The 26,130-nt window shown below is 31.7% G+C and overlaps 1 protein-coding gene across 1 annotated transcript in view; it reads right to left on the bottom strand.

Moving 5' to 3' along the window:
• LOC139484353 (E3 ubiquitin-protein ligase TRIM45-like) overlaps positions 1-25,880 on the bottom strand; it is a 31,678-nt gene extending 5,798 nt beyond the window's left edge. The window contains exons 1-4 of the mRNA XM_071268091.1: positions 25,875-25,880; positions 25,423-25,482; positions 17,328-17,414; positions 10,571-10,645 (exon numbers count right to left, since the gene is read on the bottom strand). Coding sequence (XP_071124192.1) covers positions 10,571-10,645; positions 17,328-17,414; positions 25,423-25,482; positions 25,875-25,880 — 228 coding nt within the window. The remainder of the gene's footprint in view (positions 1-10,570; positions 10,646-17,327; positions 17,415-25,422; positions 25,483-25,874) is intronic.
• Positions 25,881-26,130: the final 250 nt, after the last annotated feature.

Genomic DNA, 26,130 nt, shown 5'->3' with positions numbered 1-26,130 from the left:
TGGATCCGCCTATGAAGCATATATCTAGATAGCGACAGATAACCATGACATTAAAAAACTCTCTTCTTTTCGATTTTTTTCGAACAAATTGACACATAAAATGAATTATATAGTATTGTGGAATTTTTAACTTGTGTTCAATTCATTGGTTACACCTTTTACTAGAATAACAATCCTGTCAAGTATGAGCTGGGTAAAATATTTCAGAAAAGAAGAAGGAAATGTGAAAGTTTCGGTGCGTCAGGTGCAACAGCATACGAACAGCTAACATGCCTCGTCAGGGTGGAAGCTAAAAAGTCCACGAAAATTTGATTTAAAACCTTTATTCGTTCCAACAAAGTTAATGATATTTTGTTGAGGATTTAACCATCCACGACAACAAGATTTTTTTTTTAGAATTTACAGCTCTTCTATAAATACATGCAAAGCAAACCTTGTTTAAATTGCTTGCTATGATTGTTTGGATGGTTGTAAACGACAGGTAAGTAGTATGTTTACTATATACTAGAATTTGTTTGGACAATAAACATTAACTTCAATTCCTGTCAGTTTGTATTTGTCCAATCAAATCCCAGTATGTATTGAAACTCCGCCTACCTATTGTTTGAAAATATCCTTGGAGCAAACATAGCAAGCAAGTCAATCACAGTTATTTTTTGCATGCTTTTAAAGAAGAGTTTTACTATATAATGCAAAGAAGCGTTTAAGTCTTTCGCCAAAAAATACTATCAATTTCTTTTTGTCCTATGTAAACTTCCGTACCAGTTCCTTCCATTCATGATCATTAAATTGAACTGTAAAATATTTCTTGGTACTTTCTTAATTCCTTTATAAGTCTTATGTAAACATAATTATGACAATAACTTTTGTGAGCACAAGATTCACTGCACACTTTTAATTAAAGTTCTGCTTAATCAAACATTAAAATGTGAACTTAAGTTTTGAGACTTTTTTAATCGACACGATTGGGATTTTTGCATATGAGAACATGTTTTATCTATTAGTTGAAAATGCGGCTTTGAACTAACTTTCAGTACCTGTGAGCATTTGTTGTTCAATAATGTGTGTCTTTGTGTTATTATTTTTGTGATAAATTGTTGTGTTGCTACACCACTGTAACAATGAAGGAGGAAATGGGGGGGGGGGGGGGGGGTTGAGTAAGTGGGGAGGGGTATGCGGAGCGCTAACAAACATGTCTATGCAGCATGGGCTTTGATCATTGTTGAAGCATCAATGTAAGGGGCATTTAATATCTTAATAAAACTATTTTTATTTCCGATAGTATATATTGTTATCTGATATTGGACGAAAGAGGTTGCCCTGTTATGTAATTGTGTAATATAAGTAACGATCATTTGAAAACACATATTAAACAGCCAAATGGATGCACAAGAGCTAAAATAGGAGTCATAGATCCTATTGACAATAATTATCTGCCCAATTTTATTGATTTTGTATCATTTGTTTTAAATATGACCAACTTCTTATCCAAAATCACCAGCACCGTATCAGGACCCACCAGCACAATGACAGGACCCACCAGCACAGTATCAGGACATGAATAAATTGAAAAAATGCTAAATTTTAATAAATTGCAATGTTTTTTTCACAAAATAGTTTTGTCGTGTGGATTGCGGTATAAAAAGCGGACTCTATGAGCATTTTTGTTTTATTTTTTCAGTTCGAGATTTTCTGAAAATGAGCATTTTTGATTTACGCTTACTGAAACAGTTTAGAGGGTCAACTTTTTAATGCTTTACATATGAACCCATAAGAAACAAAATTGAAAAATCTCAACTGTTTTTTTCATTTTTTTATGAGTGAAAACGTCAAAAATCATCATTTTCGTCTTTGTTTACATTTTTTCATTGATCACCAGCACCCGTCAGGACCGAATCACCAGCACAGAACATTCTCTCGCAGGACAACCATACCCACCGTGACTTGGGTGAACATGTCATTGCATTGTTTGTCTTTTTGTAGATTGTTCCAATGATTTCTTATAATTTTAATAAAGTTTTCACAATTTGGTTATATCAGAGACATATAATACATGTCTCTAGTTATATTTTGTAATGAGATTAAGTGGGTATTTTTCTTGTTCTATCTGTCTTTAACGTTATATTGTTAATGTATCTTATAAAACATTTGACACCAGATTGAAGGACTAACGAGTTATGTCCTCTAGTTGTTTAAAGCTTGTAATAGATTAAGATTACGTATGCTAATCAAATATGTGCGCATAAAAAGTGCGCACAAACCTCAGTGTGTAATTTTAAATTCTCAGTGTGTAATTTCAAATTATCAAGGTGTGTTTTTCAGTTTATTTCATCTCAGTGTGTAGTTTTCAATTATCAGTGTGTGTTTTTCATTTTTCGTAATCTCAGTGCGTCTTTATGAAATCTCAGTGTGTAATTTCTTATTCTCAGTGTGTGTTTTTAGGTTTTTAATCTCAGCGGGTTTTTTTTTAATTCTCAGTGTGTAAAATTTTCGAAAAATGTTTTAAATATAGTTTTGACGAGAACGGCTTGCTATACAAATAGACAGGACAAACTTTAAAACAATTTATACACAAGAGGCTGTCACAACGACAGCAAACCGGATTTATTAACATTTATTTGTGTCCTGGCAATATCACAAGAACCATTACTGATGAATGGTGAAAGTGAAAATCGTCAATATCAAATTTGACCTCCATTTTGTCATCAGTATCAACATATTAAAATTTGAAAAGCTTAGATTGAATGGTTCATCAGTACATGCAACAACCTGAATGGAAACGCCATTTTACGATCTTTCAAGAACCATATCTCCTGAACGGTAAAAGTCAAAATCGTCATTATTGAACTTGACCTCTATTTTGTCATCAGTAACAACATATTAAAATTTCAAAAGCTTTGGTTGAATGGTTCATGAGAAAATGCACGGACACGACGGGAAACTCCATTTTTCAATCTTTCAAGAACCAAAACTCCTGAACGGTAAAAGTCAAAATCGTCATTATTGAACTTGACCTCCATTTTGTCATCAGAAACAGCATATTGAAATTTGGGAAGCTTTGGTAGAACAGTTCATGCGTAAATGCACGGACAACTCCATTTTTCAATCTTTCAAGAACCATAACTCCTGAATGGTAAAAGTCAAAATCGCCATTATTGAACTTGACCGTCGTATAGTTGTCAGGAATAACATATTAAAATTTTAAAAGCTTTGGTTGAACGGTTCATGAGTTAATGCACGGACAACATTTGATTGTCGCCCGCCCGCCCGCCCGGCCGCCCGCCGTACATCCCCAAATCAGTAACCGATAAAAATCCGGTTAAAAACATTTGTATATCATCAAAATTGTATTTTTAATCTGCTAACCGAGTCCCTCTGGTTATGATCAGATCGACAAATATGATCTACTTCAAATTTTTAAACAGAATTACTAAAATAGAACACACAAATATTGGAAATCTCATATTTGCCGATGATATTTTGATAATGTCTGAAACTAAAGAGTTTCTTCAGTCAAGTTTAAACCATTTGTCCCAAATACTGTGATAAATGGCAGTTAACTGTAAATTGTAAAAAAAAATACAAAAATAGGAAAAATCTTAACCATTCTTTTGATTGTAATTGTGATACATTAGAGCAAATGCAAAAGTTTAAATTTCTTGGGAATATCATTAGTCAGAATGGAAATCTTATACATTCAGCACAAGAATTAGCCAAAAAATCTATGAAAGTAATGTATTCTGTAAATACATATTGTAATTCAATTCAGACTCCTGTGACTTTGTCAAACCATTTAACTCACTCGATTAGATATGTTGGGAATGATTGTATATTTTTCTGTCTATGAAGAAATAAAATGTGGTGCACACTGAATAACGCGCGTAGAGGGTTATTTAACAGTGTGCACCACATTTCTTATGTTATTTTGAATATACTGACAAAATATTACAGTTATTTCTAATAATTTAATTCTAAATTCGATTTTAAACCGGCGTATATCATGAAAAATCGTTGATGACGTCATGGTCACAAGATAAAATTGTGTGTATGATATGATAAACAAAACGATGTCAGCCAATCAGAAGACGCGTTACATCGAAAATTAAATTATTAACTTATAACAATGAAATATGGTATATGGAGTCCCAAATACTGGGATACATCCTTTTATAAAGCTTCAATTAGAGGAGATAAAAATGATAAAAAATTAGATACTATTAATTTCATTGACAAAAGTCCACCTGATAAAGTACTAAATAAATTTAATGAGTTAACTTTAGGAGTAAAAAAATGTTCTTGTAATATAGCATGGGCATTGTCTGCTAATTATTGTATAGAAACTCCTATTTCACAGGAGCATTGTAATGTTTCTCCAATGCAATTAAGGTATTTTTGGTCAGAAGATTCTGAGCTTTTTTATTTCAAGAAGCATTATTATCATTACAAACAGACATTACTCATTTTTTAGATAAACCTATAGTAAATACAATCACAAATATTAATGCTGCGTCCACTAGATTGGCTTATATTTTTACTCATGAAGCAGATATTTCATTTAAAAAAAGCTATAAAAAATAAAAAAAAAAATACAGCTATGTACAAAAAATGGTTTGATAAGGATCTGCAAACTATGAGACAAAATTTGATGATTTATGGAAAAGTTTTTACAAAATATCCCAAAGATCCATATGTAAAACCAGGTGCTCCGCAGGAGCTTTATACGACCCCAGTGGTTGAACCCTGAACAGTTGGGGCAAATTTGGTCACAATTTTCAAGCTTGATTCTGTCTGAATTTGGATTGTGATCAAATTTTTGACATAATATAGGTTTTTGTCACAAAATTAATGTGGTCAAAGATCTAACAAATCTATTGCACAATACTGTGCAATTGAAGATTTCTTCTTGAAACTTTTCAAACTTCGAAATTTGAAAAATTTTGAAAAAAAGGAAGCCCTTCAAAAAATGGTAAACAAAAAATTCCCCCTCCCCTCCAACTTTTTGAAACCCCCTTGGAGCAATAACCCTTAAACTAAATCCCATGCTTTCCATTGTAGTATTGAACCTTGTAGTACAATTTCAGAGAGATCCATACACTTCATTACAAGTTATTGTCATGTTTGTTTGGAAACTAGAAACATGCTTCTTTTTGGCCCTTTTTTTGCCCCTAATTCCTACATATTTTGGGCAATTAATCCAAAACTTAATCCCAGCCTCCCCTTTGTTATATGGTACATTGTGGTACAATTTCAGAGAGATCCATACATATACACATAAGTTATTGTCTTAAAACTAGAAAAGTGCTTGTTTTGACCCCTTGTTGGCCCTTAATTCCTAAACTTTGGCCCCATAACCTCTAAAATGAATCCAAACCTTCTACTTGTGGTTTTAAACATTGCGGTATGATTTCAGAGCAATTGAAATACTTCTACACAAGTTATTATCCTGAAACTAGAAAATTGCTTGTTTTGGGCCCCTTTTGGGCCCCTAATTCCTAATCGGTTTGGACCATCATCCCCAAAATCAATCCCAACCTTCCTTTTGTGGTAATGAACCTTCTGAAAAAATTTCATGAAGATCTATTCACTTAAACTAAAGTTATTATCCGGAAACCAATGTGTCTTCGGACGACGACGCAGACGACGCAGACGACGACATCATACCATTATACGATCCCAAAAAATTTTTGGGGTCGTATAAAAACAGTTTTACAAACTCTATCGTGAATACAACAAAAGTAGAACAATAAAGCAAAAAACTTACAAAAATAATTTATAAAAAATTATCACCTTTTGACGTAGAGTTCGAGGTAAACCCTTATTTGAGTCTCATTTAGATTAAGATTAAGAGTTGAAATTCGAGTTATCTAATATGAGTTCTATTATTTTTTTATCGCGGATCAAGGGCTTTTGCTCGAAATAGAAATTGAAATAAAGTTAGATGTGTTGTGATTGTCAATGAGAAAAGTATCCACCATTGTTAAAATTCATTGGATGCAAGCAATCATAGGCAGCCGGGACAGCCTTCAACACACCGTATAGTCGGCCACAAAATACCACCACCTGAAAATGTGAAGCAATCCATCAGCGTGATCTCGGGTGCTTCGGAACGGTAAGCGGATTCTGATCAAATTGTGACACCCGTTGTGTTATTCGTGAAAGTACAAACCCAGTGATTTGGTGTTATTTGGTAGTTTACATTCGAGGAAAAGATGACGGGATTGTGTTTACGACAACTGGAACCTATCCGTCGTCACCTGTGAAACAGATATTTCAAAAAGTTTTTATTTAATTAGTGCGTGGTATATCAGAAACTGCAATTAATAAAAATTAAAGTTTAATATGCATATGTTCCAATGAACATACAAGCTAAAAAAAACGGAGAATTCTTTTTTTTTTTATAGAATTGATGCTTTGTCGCTTAGTCCCCCCCCTCCCCCCCCATTTCCTTTTCACTTCACTTTAAAGTGTCTCATTTGTTGAAAATGCAGTACAAGTCTTTTAATTTGTGTCGTACCTACAACAAACCTATATGCCGTTATCGGTAGTATCGTCGGCGTCTTCATCATTTAGATCGTACGTTTTCTAGTTTGAATTGTTTTTATATTTTTCATTTCGGGACCTTTTTAAGCTTACTATGTGTTTGCTCATTCTTATGGACCATACAGTCACACATATATATTAACTTCTACGTCATTTGGTATGTGATTGAGATTTGTCTCATTGGCAATCATACCACATTTTTTTTATTTCTATATAAGGGTTTTTTTGTTTATTCTTCAAGAGCAATAAAAAGCCGTGTTCCTTGGAATCATTTACGAACTTATTATAATACCGCGCTTCCATTTGAGACTAAGGAAAAACCGGCAAGTGGTTTTGGGATACCCCCTTATGTCCGAATTACTGTAAATGTTTTAGTACTTTTTTCTTACTTTTGTCTGTCCCCTTTTTCATACCAAATAACTATGAACAACAACTTGAACTCAAGTTCAAGTTGTTGTTCATACTCATCCAACATGATGAGTACTCATCCAAAGCGCATTACACAAACGACATATGAAAATCGGTCTAAAAATAGGACATATTTTTTCTAAAATGGTCACGTGGTTTTACCTCGTAGTAGTAAGTGGATAACCACATCAAATACTGGAACAAACACATCATGTAGTGTAAAATCGTCAAATTTTGAAACATCATTACATAATATTAAAGTCATATAAAGAATTGACAAATCATCATTACGAAATAACAAAACCATATCTTGTAATGAAACAACTACATTACGTTATTTCACATACACATCAAGTAATGTTAAAACCACATTGCTAATGATATAACCACATGAAATAATGGTGAAACCAAATCGAGTAATGACATATAACCAAACTATATAAAGTCAATACGAAACCATATCATGTAATATCGAAATAGCATGATGTAATGACTATTCCATATTGAGTTATATCAAAACATCATGACGTATAAATGTCAAAACCATATTATGTAAAGACAAACTATAATCAAGTAATAATAGAACAACATAACGTAATATCGGAGTTCCACATAAGACAGCTGTGGCGTTCCATATTCAATCTCTTTATTTCCTTTTTTGCTGTAGACTCGTATTCTTTACTTTTCAATGATAATAAAATGTTTATCTAACATATTCGTTTATGAACATGACAGAAACTATAAAAAAAAAAAAAGGTCAAGGCGTATTCTCACTATGTATAACAAACAAAATCAGATTAAAATCAAGATTAGTCCACTGTTGTGGATGGCGATTCTTTTATTAATTGTCTCCTTAATGGTGGAGGAGTTGGTGGTCTTAACTGGAAACAAAAATACAAGTTCGTTCTACAAAAAGTAAATACATCACCTGCATAAGAAGGAATAAAGAAACTTTAAAACGATCTCACTACGGTAATAAAGAATAAATTTTGTTAAGAAGTCGATAGTAATTTCAGAAAAGAAATGTGTTGTGCACATACCTTACATGTACTATTTTGCCTATATAAATCTATTTTTGTAAAAGTAAATTGAGCAATAAAAAAAATAACAACCAAGACACAAGCAGGATGAACACAAAGCATACTTGTGCTTTGATATTTATGTTAAGCATCATATACAACAAGTCATTATCCGCAATTTTTAGCCTTTTTTAGCCTTTTTACAACTTTCTAACATTGCCCAAGGTTCTACTTAAAGAGTTAACTGAAGTACTTCCATTATAATATCAAGAAACAAATTTGAATATGTATGATGACCTTAAATCGATTTTTTCAGCATACGGATATGGATAATAAATTACACATTGCTATATAAACAGAAGAAATGCTGGTGCCATCGTCAAATACGTTAATAAAGACAAATAGACAGGAAAAACTTTAAAACAATTGATACAAAACAAATCCGTTTTTGCTGTAGACTCGTATTCTTTACTTTTCAATGATAATAAAATGTTTATCTAACATATTTGTTTATGAAACTGACAGAAACTATAAAAAAAAACAGATGCTGCGCAGGGCGAAGCTTGATACGACCGCAGTGGTCGAGACCCTGAACTGGTGGGACAAGTATGGACACAACATTCAAGCGTAATACAGCTCTGAATTTGGATTGTGATTAAGTAGTAGACACATCATATGTTTCTGACACAGAATGAATATGGTCAAATGAACTTTAAAATTATTTTGTATGGCCCCGCAACGAAGTTGTCGGTGTCATATAGTTTTTCCCTTGTCTGTAATTCCGAAATTTCGTAATTCCAAAATTCCGTTATTCCGTCATTCCGTCATTCCGCAACAAACTATTATACGAAGTTTTTTTTCTAAACGCCTTCAGATATTGGGGTGATTTTTGGAATGTGAGTTGACCATGATGAGATACAGATCAAGTTTAAGTTTCGTTCCCCTCCGCTAATTTTTGTGAAATTACGGGCTTTGGACTTTGGTAAATTGTTGAAAATCACAGTTATGCGGACTTTTTTTCTAAACGCCTTCACACATTGGGCTGAGTTTTGGCATGTGAGTTAACAATGATGAGTTACAGATCAAGTTTTAGTTTCGTTCCGCTCCACTAATTTTTGCCAAAATTAAGGCTTTACAACTTTGAAAATTGTTGAAATCACAGTTATACAGACTTTTTTACTATAAGCATCCAGATTTTGAGTTGATTTTTGATGTGTGAGACTTCCATCATGTTTGTGTCTACATGTTTTATTGAATTTGCAGATTTTTCAACTTTTTGAGACGGGGCCATTCGTGTCGCTTTGACACATCTAGTTGCTATTGAGCAATACACTATGCTGTTGAATATTAATCCCCTCAAAAAAAGATATTAGTAGAAAAATTCTTTGTGAATTCTGAAATCTGAAATGAGAAAAATTTTACACCCTTACCCCCCACCCCCTCCCACATTTTTTTTCACCTCCCCCGTTTAATTATCAAAAGAAATAATCTCAATTCACATTTCTACTTCTAAAAATAAATTTACAGCTACATATCTCAAAACAATGATTATTTCTTAATACATAATTTTCAAGCAGTGTAAGGGAGGTAATCAAGTTATCAAACATATATATAACAGTGTTTTTAAATTTTAATTGGACTTACTCCCCTTCACTGCTTTAAATTTTCTAAATTGTTCTGTAAGCTAAAAAAACCTTGTTTTCCCCCTTTTTTGCCATAGTTGCTTGATGATTTGAACCATAACCACCCCTTTATAGTATGGAAACGTGTGGTATAATTTCAGAGAGATTAATACACTTAAACACAAGTTATTGACTGAAAACTAAAAAAATGCTTTTTTGGCCCCAAATTCCTACACACATATGGGACCATAACCCAAAAAATCAATCCAAACCTAGTCTACCTGTGGTTTTAAACATTGATGGCACAAGTACAGAGCAATTGAAAAGCTTATACACAAGTTCATATCCTGAAAGTAGAAAATTGCTTGTTTTTGGCCCCATTTGGGCCCCTAATTCCAAAACGGTATGAACCATAACCCCCAAAATCAATCCCAACCTTCCTTTTGAGGTATTGAACCTTTTTATAAAATTTCATAGAGATCCATTGACTTAAACTTAAGTTATAGTCTGGACACCAAATGTGTCTTCGGACGCAGACGCAGATGCAGATGACATCATACCATTATACGAACGAAAAAAAATTTTGCGGTCGTATAAAAATTAAAATCTGACTTCTGGTTTTATTTTGTCTAATTTTTGCAATTAAAAAATCGTCACAAAAATTTCAAACTTGACACAATCATGGCAGTGTATACATGTATATGCAATACATAGTGACATATTCATGATCTTTGATAAATACAATATTTAACCAAGAATTATGTGGTTTTTTATGGTTATTTAAAAATGGGGGAGCGGCAGGGGGCAATAGAATTAATCATGGTAAATTCCATCTTTTACCAAAAATTACGTGTTTTTTTATGTTTATTTTGTATAGTGCCTGTTAATGTTATTAGTACACATTTACAAAATCTTGTTATCATTATCGTCCTCATAATACATCCATGTCAAGAGGTCAGTGACCTTTGATGTCATTCTCACCTGTACGTATGCCTCGGGTACAATTCCTTGGTGTCCTAGGCTATTTCTTACTTCCCACCAGCCATCTCCAATATCCTAAAAAAAGAAGGAACATTTATTTATATAGACCAGGTATAAAAAGTCGATGTGCTTATAATATTTACATATATAGACCATGTATAAAAAGTCAATGCACTAATAAATCAGACAAAATATAGATCAATTGGTTGATATATATATAACTGTTGTATCCGGTTGAAAATAAGTTTTAGTATATTGTAAATTACAACAATCTTCAATATCCTTAAAAAAAACAATATATTTCCGTATAAAAAGTCAATGTGTTAATAAATCAGACAAAATATAGTTTGGGTTTATATATATATTTATCTGGTGCATTGGGTTGAACATAAGTTTTAGATATGTACTGTAAATTACAAAATTAATGGGTGCATTTATTATTGTGACTAATTACTGGTAATTTTTTGGCATTAATAAAAACACATAATGAACAAATGATGAAAAGAATGCATTAATTTATAATTTACAATATCATTTTGTAACAGAATTTTCTATAGCAAATTATTATTAGGAGGGTTTTTCACGTAGTTCTAAGTAAAAGTTCATGCACTTAAAATTTGAAGAAAGCATGTAAAGTGGTCATTTAAAAACAGGAAAGGAGGAGTGGAAAAGAAACCATTCATTGTAGTATCCTATAGTCTTTACCTATCTAAAGAATATAGATTTTCAATAGATTTTCTACTTTGTGGTAGGATATTCTGGTATTGGTCAAGTAAGAGCAACTATTATAAGTTAAATCAAGCTTATAATCAATTCAATTAGAGGCAAAATATATTAACTGTTTTCTGATGATTTTGTCGTGTATAGAAAACATAAAACAGCTCATTCTTGACCCTAGCATTAATTAGTCCAATAAAAATCATAAAACACTTCATTAAAAATGTTTATAATTACTTGAAAGCTTTTAATTCAAAAACATAAAATTGATTTTTTTCTTTCCTCTCCAGACAAAATCAATACACATGATAAAAGGTTTTAGTCTTTAAAAAATGATTCTTTATTTTCCTTATGTCATGAATGTTCTATAGGTGAATAAAAACTTCTATATCATTGTCAAGAAAAGAATTTATTTAGGAAACCATGTAATAATCATTATGTAACTACATGTATGAGGATCTAGAATCTCTAAAAAGTTAAGTTCAACATTTTTTTTAAAAGGTGCATGTTAATATGGCCTTTTTTGAGTAACTTTTAATTTGATATTCTATAAAACATTCTTAATTGTAATACTGCAGGTTCACCATTAGGGTCCTTCATTTCTGTTTTCTTAATTTTATCTATTTTTCTCTACTTATTAATTATTTTGCCCATTTCTCGCTATTCCTTATATTTGAGCACCCCATATTTCTCTTAGTCTTAATCATTTTTCTACTTTCTCTTGTTTTACCTTACATGTATTTTGAACTTTTTGTCCAATATATCTATCCTCTATTCTGTAAACCCAAAACTAAAACTCTTAAATATGTATTGCCTGACATGTAAGAAACAATAGCCTGAAATTTCAATTTTAATAAAAATTTGTCAAATTTAGGGAAAAAAATTAAATTAACATATTTCATGTTCTTTTTTGGTAATATTAATTCATGTCAAGTTTAACAACACATTTAATCATAACAACATTCCAATAAATGACCTTTACAATGATATCTGGTTTGATGTTGGGCCCCAGACACTGAATCTGGCTTTTCTCACACTTAATATGTTGTTTTTATCCAATCATGTGTGTGTGGGTCCTGAGATGTCAACAAAAGAAACAAACTTTCCAACATAGATAAAAATATATGTCCTGTTTCTATTTTTATAAACTGGTAATTTTCTTGAATTCTTTTCATGTTTGTAGCATTTTCAGAACCCCTTTGAAATGCAAATCAATGCTAATACCTCCCATCCTATCACGATCACATCAATGCATAATTTTGCAAAACTTAGAAAACTATGAAAAGTTGTCATTTGATTTCTACGCAGTAACATATATAGCTTGAAGAAACAGATCATTTGCATACTGTATTAACAAGCTATAATTTAAATAATTTACATTTTTTCAAAACCCAAATCCAAAGTCATTAAAGGTCAAGAAGGTGCAAAATGGAAAAGTTTCTATGCCAATTAAACTGACCCCAGTGGCCTCTCAAGCTCATTGGCTGTTTTAGAGTCAAATGCATTCTGGGTATTTTTTTCAAAAGTGCTGTGGTTAGTCCTTAGTAAACAATTGAATTTCAACCAATGACATGACATGAAATTTCATTTTTGGGTATGAACAATCAAATAACCCATAATCCTTTATATTCTGAAATGTCCTATTGCATGACAAAGTTCTTGAAAATATTTTATTTGGACCACCAAGAATACAAATCAGGTGGTCTCAAATAAATTTGGTGGTCTCATATTTGAAGAAATTTGTTGCTATTTATATTTTCCATATATTTATAGTAGAAAATAAGATTATGCAAATCTAAATTATAATTTCAAAAATTAATATAAAAACTGTCATTGTAAAATTATGAGTTTTATTAATAACCAGCAACCAGAGACCACAAACAAGGAATAAAACCACCACAAACATTCAGTTGTAAACAACAATCTTGTTGGGAGACTTTTGGTGATCAGGACTGACATGACATGACATAGTTATTTCACCCTATAACCATGGTAACTGTCATCTTTAACATGGTTGCTATGTTTTGAGATATTTTCAACCCATGCAGGTGTTAATAGATATAGGAAGATGTGGTGTGAGTGCCAATGAGACAACTCTCCATACAAATAACAATTTAAAAAGTAAACCATTATAGGTTAAAGTACGGCCTTCAACACGGAGCCTTGGCTCACACCGAACAACAAGCTATAAAGGGCCCCAAAATTACTAGTGTAAAACCATTCAAACGGGAAAACCAACGGTCTAATCTATATAAACAAAACGAGAAACGAGAAACACGTATATATTACATAAACAAACGACAACTACTGTACATCAGATTCCTGACTTAGGACAGGTGCAAACATTTGCAGCGGGATTAAACGTTTTAATGGATCCATGGATTTGTACTGTAAATTCAGAAATTATTGTCAGCATTTATAATTGCAATATTTGGAGAAATGAGAAAATCTCGCAATTTTAATTATTGCCATAACCTGAAAATTTGCTAACAGATATTTGTATCTAATATCAAAATGTGAGTTCTTATCACTGCGATACACTGTCACATTATTTGCATTTATAATAACCTCATAATCATTTCTGAGATTGAAATGTTTCAAAGTAGACAGTCTGTGTTTTATCTGATTTAGACTTTAGAAACAATATAATTAAGTAAGTAAAGTTACATGTAGCAATTTTATAGTAACACTATCAAATTTTGGGCTGAATTTTATATTCCTTTTTAGGAAACACTTTTTATTCTATAAATAGTTTATTTTCAAATGAAATTTGTAAGCTGTATATCATTTCAAATACATTTTTCTTCATGTTCTTTATCTTCAGGATATTATTTCACTCTCTTTTCACTATTATTTTAGATTTCATTGATTCAATGTTTGATTTATTGATAATCCTGATAAAGGCCAATACAAATCACTTGAAGATAATATCTATTAAGTCTGTTAAGTGTCATCCTTTAATTTGACCCTTCCAAATATTGGAAAATTAAATCCCTATTTCAATAAAATTTTAGTAAATAATAAAGCTATTAACATCAATTATAAAACAATAACATCCACTTCATTTGAACTTTAGTGCATAGTTGTCTCACTGGCAATATGTTGACGATTATAAGAAGGCTATTATAATTTTAAGAATAAACAATGATAAAAGGCAAAAACATAAAAAAAAATGGTAAAAATCGTCATCAAAGGGCAGTAACTCTTATAAGGGTTCTACTGATTATTTCGATCATGAGACTTTATTGTTTAAGATAATAGGCAAAGGATAAAAAAGGTAAAATTTAAGGGAAATAACTCCTAAGAGTGAAGTTAACTTTGCCATTTAGGCCAGGAGAACTAAAAAAAATAAGAAATAAAACATGGTTTAAGTGGAAAGATTAATAAGCGTGGATAGTACCAGTACATGTACTAAGAGACTGTCAATTGTCATCTTCAATATTTCAAGTACTTCAGTATATACTTAATCAGAACAAAAGTGTTTTATTCCTGTTCTGAAAAGGAAATTACGAATCTGTACTGCTACTTATCTAGAAAGATATAATTCAAACACTCTATAATGACATATATATATTAAACTTGGTAAACATATTGATAAATTTATTTTCCGTGAAATAAGGAACTTAAACTTATAAAGCTTTAACTCATAAAAAACCCTAATATCGCACTCTGTTTTTAGCCAAGATTTTAATTCAATACGCATGTATATGAAATAAATTCTAACCTTTTCATTTTTTGTTTAATGTGTTGAAATTTGGTGCTTTAAAGTACAAAAGAAATCTTCATCTAATTTTAACACATGACATGGGTAAAATCTCTTTGTTTTTACTGTGCTATAATCTGGATAATGCACAGCAAAGGTGTGCATTAACTAACTCAGATATACTGCACAGTTCAAATCTATTTTTACCTTTAGGAGCGGTTCCTAGAATTTGAAAGGGGCGTTATTCTATCAAATTAAAAAAATATATCACCGAGTGTAGCGAGACTAAAAACAATATTGACGATTTTAAGGCAAAACACGATACTTTGTCCAATCCTAGGGTGAACGACATGTTCGTCCCCACCCCGAATCCGCCATCTGCCTTGAAATTACGACACAATTGAACTTTGTACAAACATCGTAGTTTCAAAATAGGAAAAAAGAAAGGTTTCTCATTCTTTTTTTACTTCTTAACTTGAACATAAAATGTTTTATTATATTTTGCGTACAACATAAATCTTAAATCAGTGTTTTAAAGTCAGAAAGATAGAATTTTGGTAATTTCCGCCAAAAAAGAAATGTATCTAAGAATATCCGAATAAAAGAAATCTGATTTGGATTAGTTTTAGACTCAATGGAATTTATAACGACTTTTTGAATATCTATTCCCCATATTTTTGGATCGAATTTAAAGGGGATCATATTTAAGTTTGTTTGAAAACAGGGAGATTAGCTGGAGATCAATCAGACTTCATTTAAATGGACGTGTCTTAAAAATTAATACAGTAAATACAAAGAAATTTGGGGAAGGGGGGAGTAAAACATTGGAAAGAGAAACGTGTTTTCCGTTTATTCAACATTAAAAATTTAGGTAATATAACTAACATCTTCCTCGGTTTATCTTTCTCTATTCAAGCATATCATTGATGGAAAGAAATTCAAAAGCAATTAATCTAAACTCAATAACCCTTCCGGTTATATTTTTTTTTCATACAACGATTTGAAAGTACTCAATTTGTCAAAGTCTTAAACGTCACTTATTAAATAAAAATGGGAATAGATTTAACAGAAACATTAAAAAAAATCTACCATTAAATCGCAATTTTACAATAAGTCTAAACCCCCAAAAAAGTTATCAATTTGAAACTTACCAATGAAAGTCGTATTTTCCCCTTTCTTTACCCTACAATAAACTTTCCTAGGATCCGTGGATTGCGGAACATCGTCCACATCTAAAACGTTCACGTAAATTAATGACGTCATGTGTTAAAACAGTTATTGGCCAATCAAATCGGTATATAGAATTTAATCAGCACGCGCTCAGGATGACCCTTTAACCCGAACTCCAACGTCGTTCGGGTTAATAAGGGTCACCTGAGCTGTGCAGATTAAATTCTATATACCGACTTGCTTGGTCAATAACTATAACATAGTGAATGCATTTTATTATCTTATTCTTAAAATAGACAATGACTGGTAACTGACAATTGATTTTTCCTTTTGACAATGTTTGAGTTTTCATCAGAGTTCAGTATTTCTTTTAATTTACATTTCAGCTATTTGATTAGCATGATTAGGGACTTTCCATTTTGAATTTTCATTGGTATTCAGTATTTTGTGATCTTAATTTTTTTTATATCAAAATCTGGTAAATACATTCAGGGGATAGGTACAACTGGGTGATGTAAGATCATAAAGAATAAAAGATCGAAAAAATAGATTTTTTAATTTTAGATTTTTTTCGATTATTGCATTTCTAGGTTATTGAATGTTCTATTTTTTTCATCCAATTGTTTATATATTTACTTTAAAAAAAAACAAAGGATTAGCCAGCTTCCTGTTATATCATTTTAAAAGTACTTTTCTTGGTATCAAAAATATAACTGTTCCTTGGGCAAAAGGTCTATATGATATATAAAATCAATATATATAGATATACATCGAAGGAAATGTGGGGTATAAGTCAATGAGAACACATGTATACCATGTTTACTAGATAAAAAATATATACATGTACTAATATTGACTACGTGCATCTGTAAACTACTGCGATTTTGATAATAATTATAAACTGTATTTCTGGAAGCAAAATAGGCTTCTATTTCTTTTTTGGAGGGGAAGGGTTGACAAAAAAAGCTGAGCTTTGAAAGTTTCATGGTAAAACTTAGAATTGGAAACTTAGAAGAAGACTGAAATTTAATATCTCAAGCATCTCATTACATGATCTTTATATCAAAATAACAACTTTTATTTAGTTGATAAAGCAAGAGTACCAAGAGAAAACCTCACCTTTGACAAGTATACATTTTCACGTGCCTTTTTTTTCAATCGACGTACCTGTGCTGTAACTGTTAATTCTTCTCCTGCTCTGACAGACAGCTCTCCATTATCTGGATCCCCATCAAAATCATATAAAACTTTTACCTGAAAATAGAAAAACATTGATATCAAAACTATTTAGTAGAAGAAAGCAGAAGAACCAGAAGTAACTCTTTAACATAATTAAAATTTGATCCACAGTTATAGTCAACGTTCGGAAATCTTTTAAATTCTAATTTAATTTAGAAAATTTCCTCAACACAGTTTAATTTGAATTAAAGCAAAATTAACTAGGTCATATCATCAAAAACAGATTTTTAATGCGAATGTTTAATGCAAATTATTTAATTTGATACAGTACAGCATATAGAAACCAGATTAACTAATACCTCTGCAGGATTGAATATTTTGTGAGGAAAAAAGAGCCGAGCTTATTCAAGATAATTTCCTAAAGAACTGGTTCCAGTTATCATTGTTTGTATATATATACAATGTAGGTTTCACTGTAGTTTGTTTGATGAAATGCAAGTAAGTAAGGCTGTTCCAGATATTATTGTCAAATATATACAAAAAGATTGAGAATGGAAATGGGGAATGTGTTAAAGAGACAACAACCTGACAAAAAGGCAGAAAACAGGCGAAAGCCACCAATGGGTCTTCAACACAGTGATAACACATATTTCACTGACGTTTAAAGAAAAGCAAGTTTAGTGGGCTGTTCTTGTTATTGTTGTATGTAGTTTACAATCATTATGTAGGTTTAACTGTAGTTTGATGAAATGCAAGTGATTTAGCTGTTCCAGTTATTATTACATGTATACAATGTACATGATGTAGGTTTCACTGTAGTTTGATAAAATGAAAGTTAATTAGCGGCACGGGACGTTTGCGCTTTTTCATAGGACATTTGCGCTTTTTTGTGGACACTTGCGCTTCAAGACATAGGACATTTGCGCACTTTTCAAAAATGGACATTTGCGCTTTTTACATGGGACATTTGCGCCTTTGCCATTTTTGATATTTATGACTTCCCTCTTTTATCAGGGCTTTGGACCGGCAGGTTTGACCTTTGCAGAGTTAAAGTCATTCTTTATCATTGATGTTTAAAAGTTTAAAAATCATTTCATAGCACATTCATCTCATAGCACACTGTTGATATATGTTTAAAAGTGTATGTACAGCCTTTTGTTTTGCATACACTCTTAGCTGATGGCGCACATTTTTTCTGTCATCACATTGTTGATGATTATGATCATTTTTCTGACTCAAAATATTAGAAGTCCCATTGTCCGTTTTAATTCTTGCATTAAAATTTTTAACGGTACATATCCATGAAAGGTCTCCAATTTTAGGGTTTGGTCGAAACGATATAAAAATTCATCAAGACATATACATTTTTTTTTTCCTTTACTAGTCTCTATAACTTTAAAATCCATGTTCAAGACTGTGTAAATGTGAACAAACTAATGACAAATATAGGTTAAATTTATTTACGTAATGATTACTTCTCATTAAGATTACAGGTAGTCGACTATAGGTAAAAAACGCAAATGTCCGGTCAATTTAATACTGGTGATTCTAAACTAAAAGCGCAAATGTCCATAGTATTTGCAGCGCAAATGTCCTATCGTTTTACAGGTAATAAAGCGAAAACGTCCTGTGCCCTTAATTAGGCAATCATTCTAAAATAGCAATCACTCAATATCAATCAACTAGCATGATCCAATATTGATTATGGGACATTTTTTTTTAACTTCAATCTCAAATCCTCGCCAATCATTAATTCATTTCGTTTTAGAAGACGATTAAAAAAAAAATTTCAATTTGTAAAATGTTTAAATCCCTAAAAATAGCAATGAAAAAAGCAATTTATCTCTATATGTAACTATATATCTTGGATTTGATGTTTAATTGATTTAATACAAAAGTCCTGTTACCGCTAATAAACCTTTCAAATGTTCTATTTCTTTCGAATTAATCGAATAAAAAGGAGTGGAGTACATATAGCATAATTGATTTCATTCATATCACAAAGCATAACTAACTCTGATACAGTTTGTTTCATATGACTTATGTCACTGTGAGACATGTTTGGTGTCATTGTAAAAGATGTCCATGATGATATATATGAATTAAGCTAAAAATATACATGATATACAGGAAATAAGGTCTGTTTTAAAGCTGTTGTAACAGTTATAGAAAATTTCAGCTTAATTTATATTAATCGTCATATAATTTTGAATACCAATAACATATTTAAAGAATAAAATTGAAATCCTATATTTTCAGACATCTGCTTTGCAGATAGGCAATAAAATGCAATTGTCAATTTGCATGTTAAATATATCATGTATATATATGTAAATTATTAAATTATTACATTCTGTATGGTTTGTTTAAACATAGTTACATCTGTTGGGATCCAGAAATTTTATTGGTAATATGCATTGGCAGACTTTTTTTTACATGTCTAGAACAAGTCAATTTATCATATATATATATATATATACATATATAACGTAACGGTACCCAAATTGCACCATTTTAGCGAAAATAGTAGCGGAAATCTTACAAGATTTCCAAGAGACTAAACAATTTGTATTTTTATAATTTGATACTAAGTCTATGCACATCTTTCAACATAGGTAAAAAGATAGATATGCACAAATTGTTCATAGTATTTATCATATGTTTAGTGGTAAATACAGTAGTTTTGAATATTTGATAAATAGACTGCTGTTTAATCCATATTGAGCAACTTTGATGCGCACCCTTTATCGCATACCCTTTGTCATGTTTATCACACCCCTACTTTTTTTTTCATTTACATAGTCAGTTTTTATTTATTTTAGCTTAAGAAATATTTTTCCTCAAAATAGGTCCAATAGAACGCAATTTATTGAATGACGTCATTGTTTGGTAAGTACATGTGACGTCACGAACGTCAAGTTTTCATATTTTTTGGCACACTAAATGCAACTATAAAAAAATACAAAACACACATAAGAATACAAGATCATACAATAACAAACAAAATATTTTTAATTCAGCACGCAAATTGTGAGGTAACCCAGGTGCTTTGGATAAGTAATTGAGCATTTCTTTTAAGGCTTTTAAAACAAGACAAAAGAAGAACTGAAGGTAACCCAGTGCTATGGATCAGAAAACAGTTCATATAATATAATACTCTCCTGTTGAAATATATGATAAAGGACATAAATCGTATTTATAAAACATGGCAAAATCCGTATCACATGCCGTATCACCCTCGACCAATATCATCCCTCGGGCCTAAAGGCCCTTGGGCTGATATTGGTGTCTCGGGATGATACGACATATGATACGAATTTTGCAATGTATTATTCTCTATTTATCAACAGATGAAGTGTTTACTGAAAAAGCAAAATCTGCTGAAACGTCACCATGCGACGTCATCAAAACGTCATCTTTTTAAAATGATCAAATACAATATGTTACAAGTAACCTTTTCTTAAAAAACGAAGAGTAAGCATGGACTTATACCCAATTGTTCAAAACATTTGAAACCTGATGCTCCGCAGGGCGCAGCTTTATACGACCGCAGAGGTTGAACCCTGAACGGTTGGGGCAAGTATGGACACAACATTAAAGCTTGATTCAGCTCTAAATTTGGATTGTGATTAAATAGTTGACACAGCATAGGTTTCTGACACAGAATGAATGTGGTCTAATGAACTTAAATTTTTTTTTTGAGCAATCCACTATGCTGTTGAAAATTAATCCTCTCAAAAAAATGTTTGAAAAAATTTTCTTTTTATTTATGAAATCTGAAATGAAAAAAAAATGACCCCCCCCCCCCCCAATTTGTTTTCACATTCCCCTTTCCCTTATTCCAAAACTGATCTCAATTCAAATTTCTAATAGAGTATGCAACAATAACTACTCATTTAAATACATCATAAAATATTAAAATGTAAAATAAGTGCTTGTTATCACTGAATGGTAAAGATTGTTTTAATTTATCAGTTGGTAGTAAAAGTGAGTATACATTGTATATTGTATAAAAGAGTCATAAAACAATGATTTAAGTTGATTCAACTACTATTCTGGACAAAGAAAGATAACTCCAATTGAAAATTTCTTGCTATTGTGCAATATTGTGCAATTATATATGTCTTGCTATTGCGCAATACTGTGCAATTGAAAATACTTGCTATTGCACAATACTGTGCAATTGAAGATTTCTTGCTATTGTGCAATACTGTGAATTGAAAATTTCTTGCTATTGCACAATACTGTGCAATTGAAGATTTCTTGCTTTTGCTGAATACTGTGCAATTAAAATTTCTTGCTATTGCACAATACTTAATATAATAATAATAGATTCAGCATATCAAAGAAGCCCAAGAATTCATTTTTTGTTAAAATCAAACTTAGTTTAATTTTGGACCATTTGGACTTTAATGTAGACCAATTTGAAAACGGGACCAAAAATTAAGAATCTACATACACAGTTAGATTTGGCATATCAAAACACCCAAATTATTCAATTTTTGATGAAATCGAACAAAGTTTAGTTTTATCCCCGATTTGGACCAACTTGAAAACTGGGCCAATATTCAACTAGAGGCTCTAAAGAGCCTGTTTCGCTCACCTTGGTATATGTGAATATTAAACAAAGGAAGCAGATAGATTCATGACAAAATTGTGTTTTGGTGATGGTGATGTGTTTGTACATCTTACTTTACTGAACATTCTTGCTGCTTACAATTATCTCTATCTATAATGAACTTGGCCAAATAGTTTCAGTGGAAAATGTTAGTAAAAATTTACAAATTTTATGAAAATTTTTAAAAATTGACTATAAAGGACAATAACTCCTTAGGGGGTCAATTGACCATTTCAGTCATGTTTGACTTATTTGTAAATCTGACTTTTCTGAACATTATTGCTGTTTACAGGTTATCTCTATCGATAATTATAGTATTCAAGATAATAACCAAAAACAGCAAAATTTCCTTAAAATTACCAATTCAGGGGCAGCAACCTAACAACCAGTTGTCCAATTCATCTGAAAAGTTTAGAGCAGATAGATCTGGACTTGATAAACAATTTCTCCCACTGTCAGATTTGCTCTAAATGCTTTGGTTTTTATGTTATAAGCCCAAAACTGCATTTTACCCCTATGTTCTATTTTTAGCCATGGCGGCCACCTTGGTTGGTTGGCCGAGTCACTGGACACAATTGTTAAACTAAATACCCCAATGATGATTGTGGGCAACTTTATTTGGCCCAGTAGTTTCAGAGGAGAAGATTTTTGTAAAAGATAACTAAGATTTACGAAAAATGGTTAAAAATTGACTATAAAGGGTAATAACTCCTAAAGGGGTCAACTGACCATTTTGGACGTGTTGACTTATTTGTAAATCTTACTTTGCTGAACATTTTTTCTATTTACAGTTTATCTCTAGCTATAATAATATTCAAGATAATAACCAAAAATAGCAAAAATTTCCTTAAAATTACCAATTCAGGGGCAGCAACATAACAACGGGTTGTCCAATTCATCTAAAAATCAGTTAGATCTTGACCTGATCAACAATTTTACTCCTGTCAGATTTGCTCTAAATGCTTTGGTTTTTGAGTTATAAGCCAAAAACTGCATTTTACCACTATGTTCTATTTTTAGCCATGGCGGCCATGTTTTTTGATGAAATGGGAATTAAAACACAAACTTTATTCTAAATACCCTAGGAATCAATCAGATGAAGTTTGGTTTGAATTGGTTCAGTAGTTTCAGAGGAGAAGATCTTCGAAATAGTTTACGACGACGACGACGACGACGGACGGACGGACGGACGGACGACGACGACGACGGACGGACGACGACGACGGACGGACGACGACGGACGCCAAGTGATGGCAAAAGCTCACATTTCCTTTTAGGAAAGGTGAGCTAAAAATCTAAGTACATTTTTAGATTCAGCATATCAAAGAACCCAAAGGATTCAATTTTTGTTAAATTCAAACTAAGTTTAATTTTGGACCCTTTGGACCTTAATGTAGATCCAGACCAATTTGAAAACGGGACCAAAAATTAAGAATTTACATACACAGTTAGATTCGGCATATCAAAGAACCCCAATTATTCAATTTTTGACGAAATCAGTTTAATTTTTTACCCTTTGGGCCCCTTACTCCTAAACTGTTGGGACCAAAACTCCCAAAATCAATCCCAACCTTTCCTTAAAACCTTGTGTTTAAATTTCATAGATTTGTATTTACTGGTACTAAAGTTATTGTGCGAAAACCAAAAATAATGCTTATTTGGGCCCTATTTTGGCCCCTCATTCCTAAACTGTAGGAACCAAAACTCCAAAAAACAATCCCAACATTCCTTTAGTGGTCATAGACCTTGTGTCAAAATTTCATAGATTTCTATTTACTTAAACTAAAATTATAGTGCGAAAACCAAGAAAATGCTTATTTGGGCCCTTTTTGGCCCCTAATTCGTAAACTGCTGGGACCAAAACTCCCAAAATCAATCCCAACCTTCCTTTTGTGGTCATAAACCTTATGTTAAAATTTCATAGATTTCTATTCACTTATACTAAAGTTATAGTGCGAAAAACAAATGTCTTCGGACGACGACGACGACGACGACGACGCAGACGACGACGCAGACGACGTCGCCAACGTTATACCAATATACGACCAAAAAAAAAATCAATTATTGCGGTCGTATTAAAAGTCGAGGCGTATTCTCACTATGTATAACAAACAAAATCAGATTAAAATCAAGATTAGTCTTACTTCTGTTTTTAAAACTTGTATAGCAGTTATTCTTCAAGACCAATATAAAGTAGTGTTCCTTGGAATCATTTACGAACTTATTATAATGACGCGCTTCCATTTGAGAACTAAGGCAGCAACCATTTGATTTTCGAGGGGGGGGGGGGGGGGGGGCTATGGTTTTTTTTGGAAAAAAAAGTTTGTTTCCAGATTTTGGAGAAAAAAATAATTTGTTTTTGATTCTGAGAAAAAAAAAATGGTTTGTTTCACCCTCAGCTGCCACTATATGTAATGCTAAAATTGAAAGAAAAAAATTGTTTTCGACTTGTCGCGAAAAAAAATAGATTGTTGATAATTTGTCCAGAAAAAAAAACATAGCCCCCCCCCTAGAAAATCAAATGGTTGCTGCCTAAGGAAAAACCGGCAAGTGGTTTTGGAATATCCCCCTTATGTCTGGATTATTGTAAATGTTTTAGTACTTTTTTCATAATTTTGTCTGTCCCCTTTTTCATACCAAATAACTATGAACAACAACTTGAACTTTAATTTGAACTTTAACCTTATGGTTAGCGGTACTCATCCAAAGCGCATAATGCACGCGTAATTTACACAAACGACATATAGAAATCGGTCTAAAAATATATGGTCACGTGGTTTTACCTCGCAGTAGTAATTGGATAACCACATCAAAGAATGACATGACCATATCAAATACTGAAACAAACACGTCATGTAGTGTAAAATCGTCAAATTTTGAAACATCATTACTTAATTTTAAGGCCGTAGGAAGAATTGACAAATCATCATTACGAAATAACAAAACCATATCTTGTAATGAAACAACTACATTAAGTTATTTCACATACACATCAAGTAATGTTAAAACCACATTGCCTTATGATATAACCACATTAAATAATGGTGAAACCAAATCGAGTAATGACATATTCAGTAATGACCAAACTATATAAAGTCAATACGAAACCATATCATGTAATATCGAAATAGCATGATGTAATGACTATTCCATATTGAGTTATATCAAAACATCATGACGTATACATGTCAAAACCATATTATGTAAAGACAAACTATCATCAAGTAATAATAGAACAACATAACGTAATATCGGAGTTCCACATAAGACAGCTGTGGCGTTCCATATTCAATCTCTTTATTTCCTTTTTTGCTGTAGACTCGTATTCTTTACTTTTCAATGATAATAAAATGTTTATCTAACATATTCGTTTATGAACATGACAGAAACTATAAAAAAAAAAAAAAAAAAAAAGTCGAGGCGTATTCTCACTATGTATAACAAGCAAAATCAGATTAGTCTTACTTCTGTTGTGGGTTGCGATTCTTTTATTAATTGTATCTTTTCTTCTAGAAATCGTCTAAACTGAAAACAAAAATATATAGTTTTTAAACAAGTTCGTTCTGACAAAAAGTAAATACATCACCTGCATGAGACTTTAAAACGATCTCACTACGGTAATATAGAATAAATTTTGTTAAGAAGTCGATAGTAATTTCAGAAAAGAAATGTGTTGTGCACATACCTTACATGTACTCGTTTGCCTATATAAATCTATTTTTGTAAAAGTAAATTGAACAATAAAAAAAATAACAACCAAGACACAAGCAGGATGAACACAAAGCATACTTGTACCTTTGATATTTATGTTAAGCATCATATACATCAAGTCATTATCCGCAATTTTTAGCCTTTTTTAGAATTTCACAACTTTCAAACATTGCCCAAGGTTCTACTTAAAGAGTTAACTGAAGTACTTCCATTATAATATCCAGAAACAAATTTGAATATGTATGATGACCTTAATTTTTCAGCATAAGGATATGGATAGTAAATTACACATTGCTATATAAACAAAAGAAATGCTGGTGCCATCGTCAAATACGTTAATAAAGACAAATAGACAGGAAAAACTTTAAAACAATTGATACAAAACATTTGATTATCAAAATTGTATTTTTAATCTGCTAACCGAGTCCTTCTGGTTATGATCAGATCGACAAATATGATCTA

Source organism: Mytilus edulis, chromosome 8, assembly GCF_963676685.1.
Source record: "Mytilus edulis chromosome 8, xbMytEdul2.2, whole genome shotgun sequence".
Classification (NCBI taxonomy): domain Eukaryota; kingdom Metazoa; phylum Mollusca; class Bivalvia; order Mytilida; family Mytilidae; genus Mytilus; species Mytilus edulis.
The sequence above is the reverse complement of the archived record's forward strand: the minus strand, read 5'-3'. Positions and strand labels throughout refer to the sequence as shown.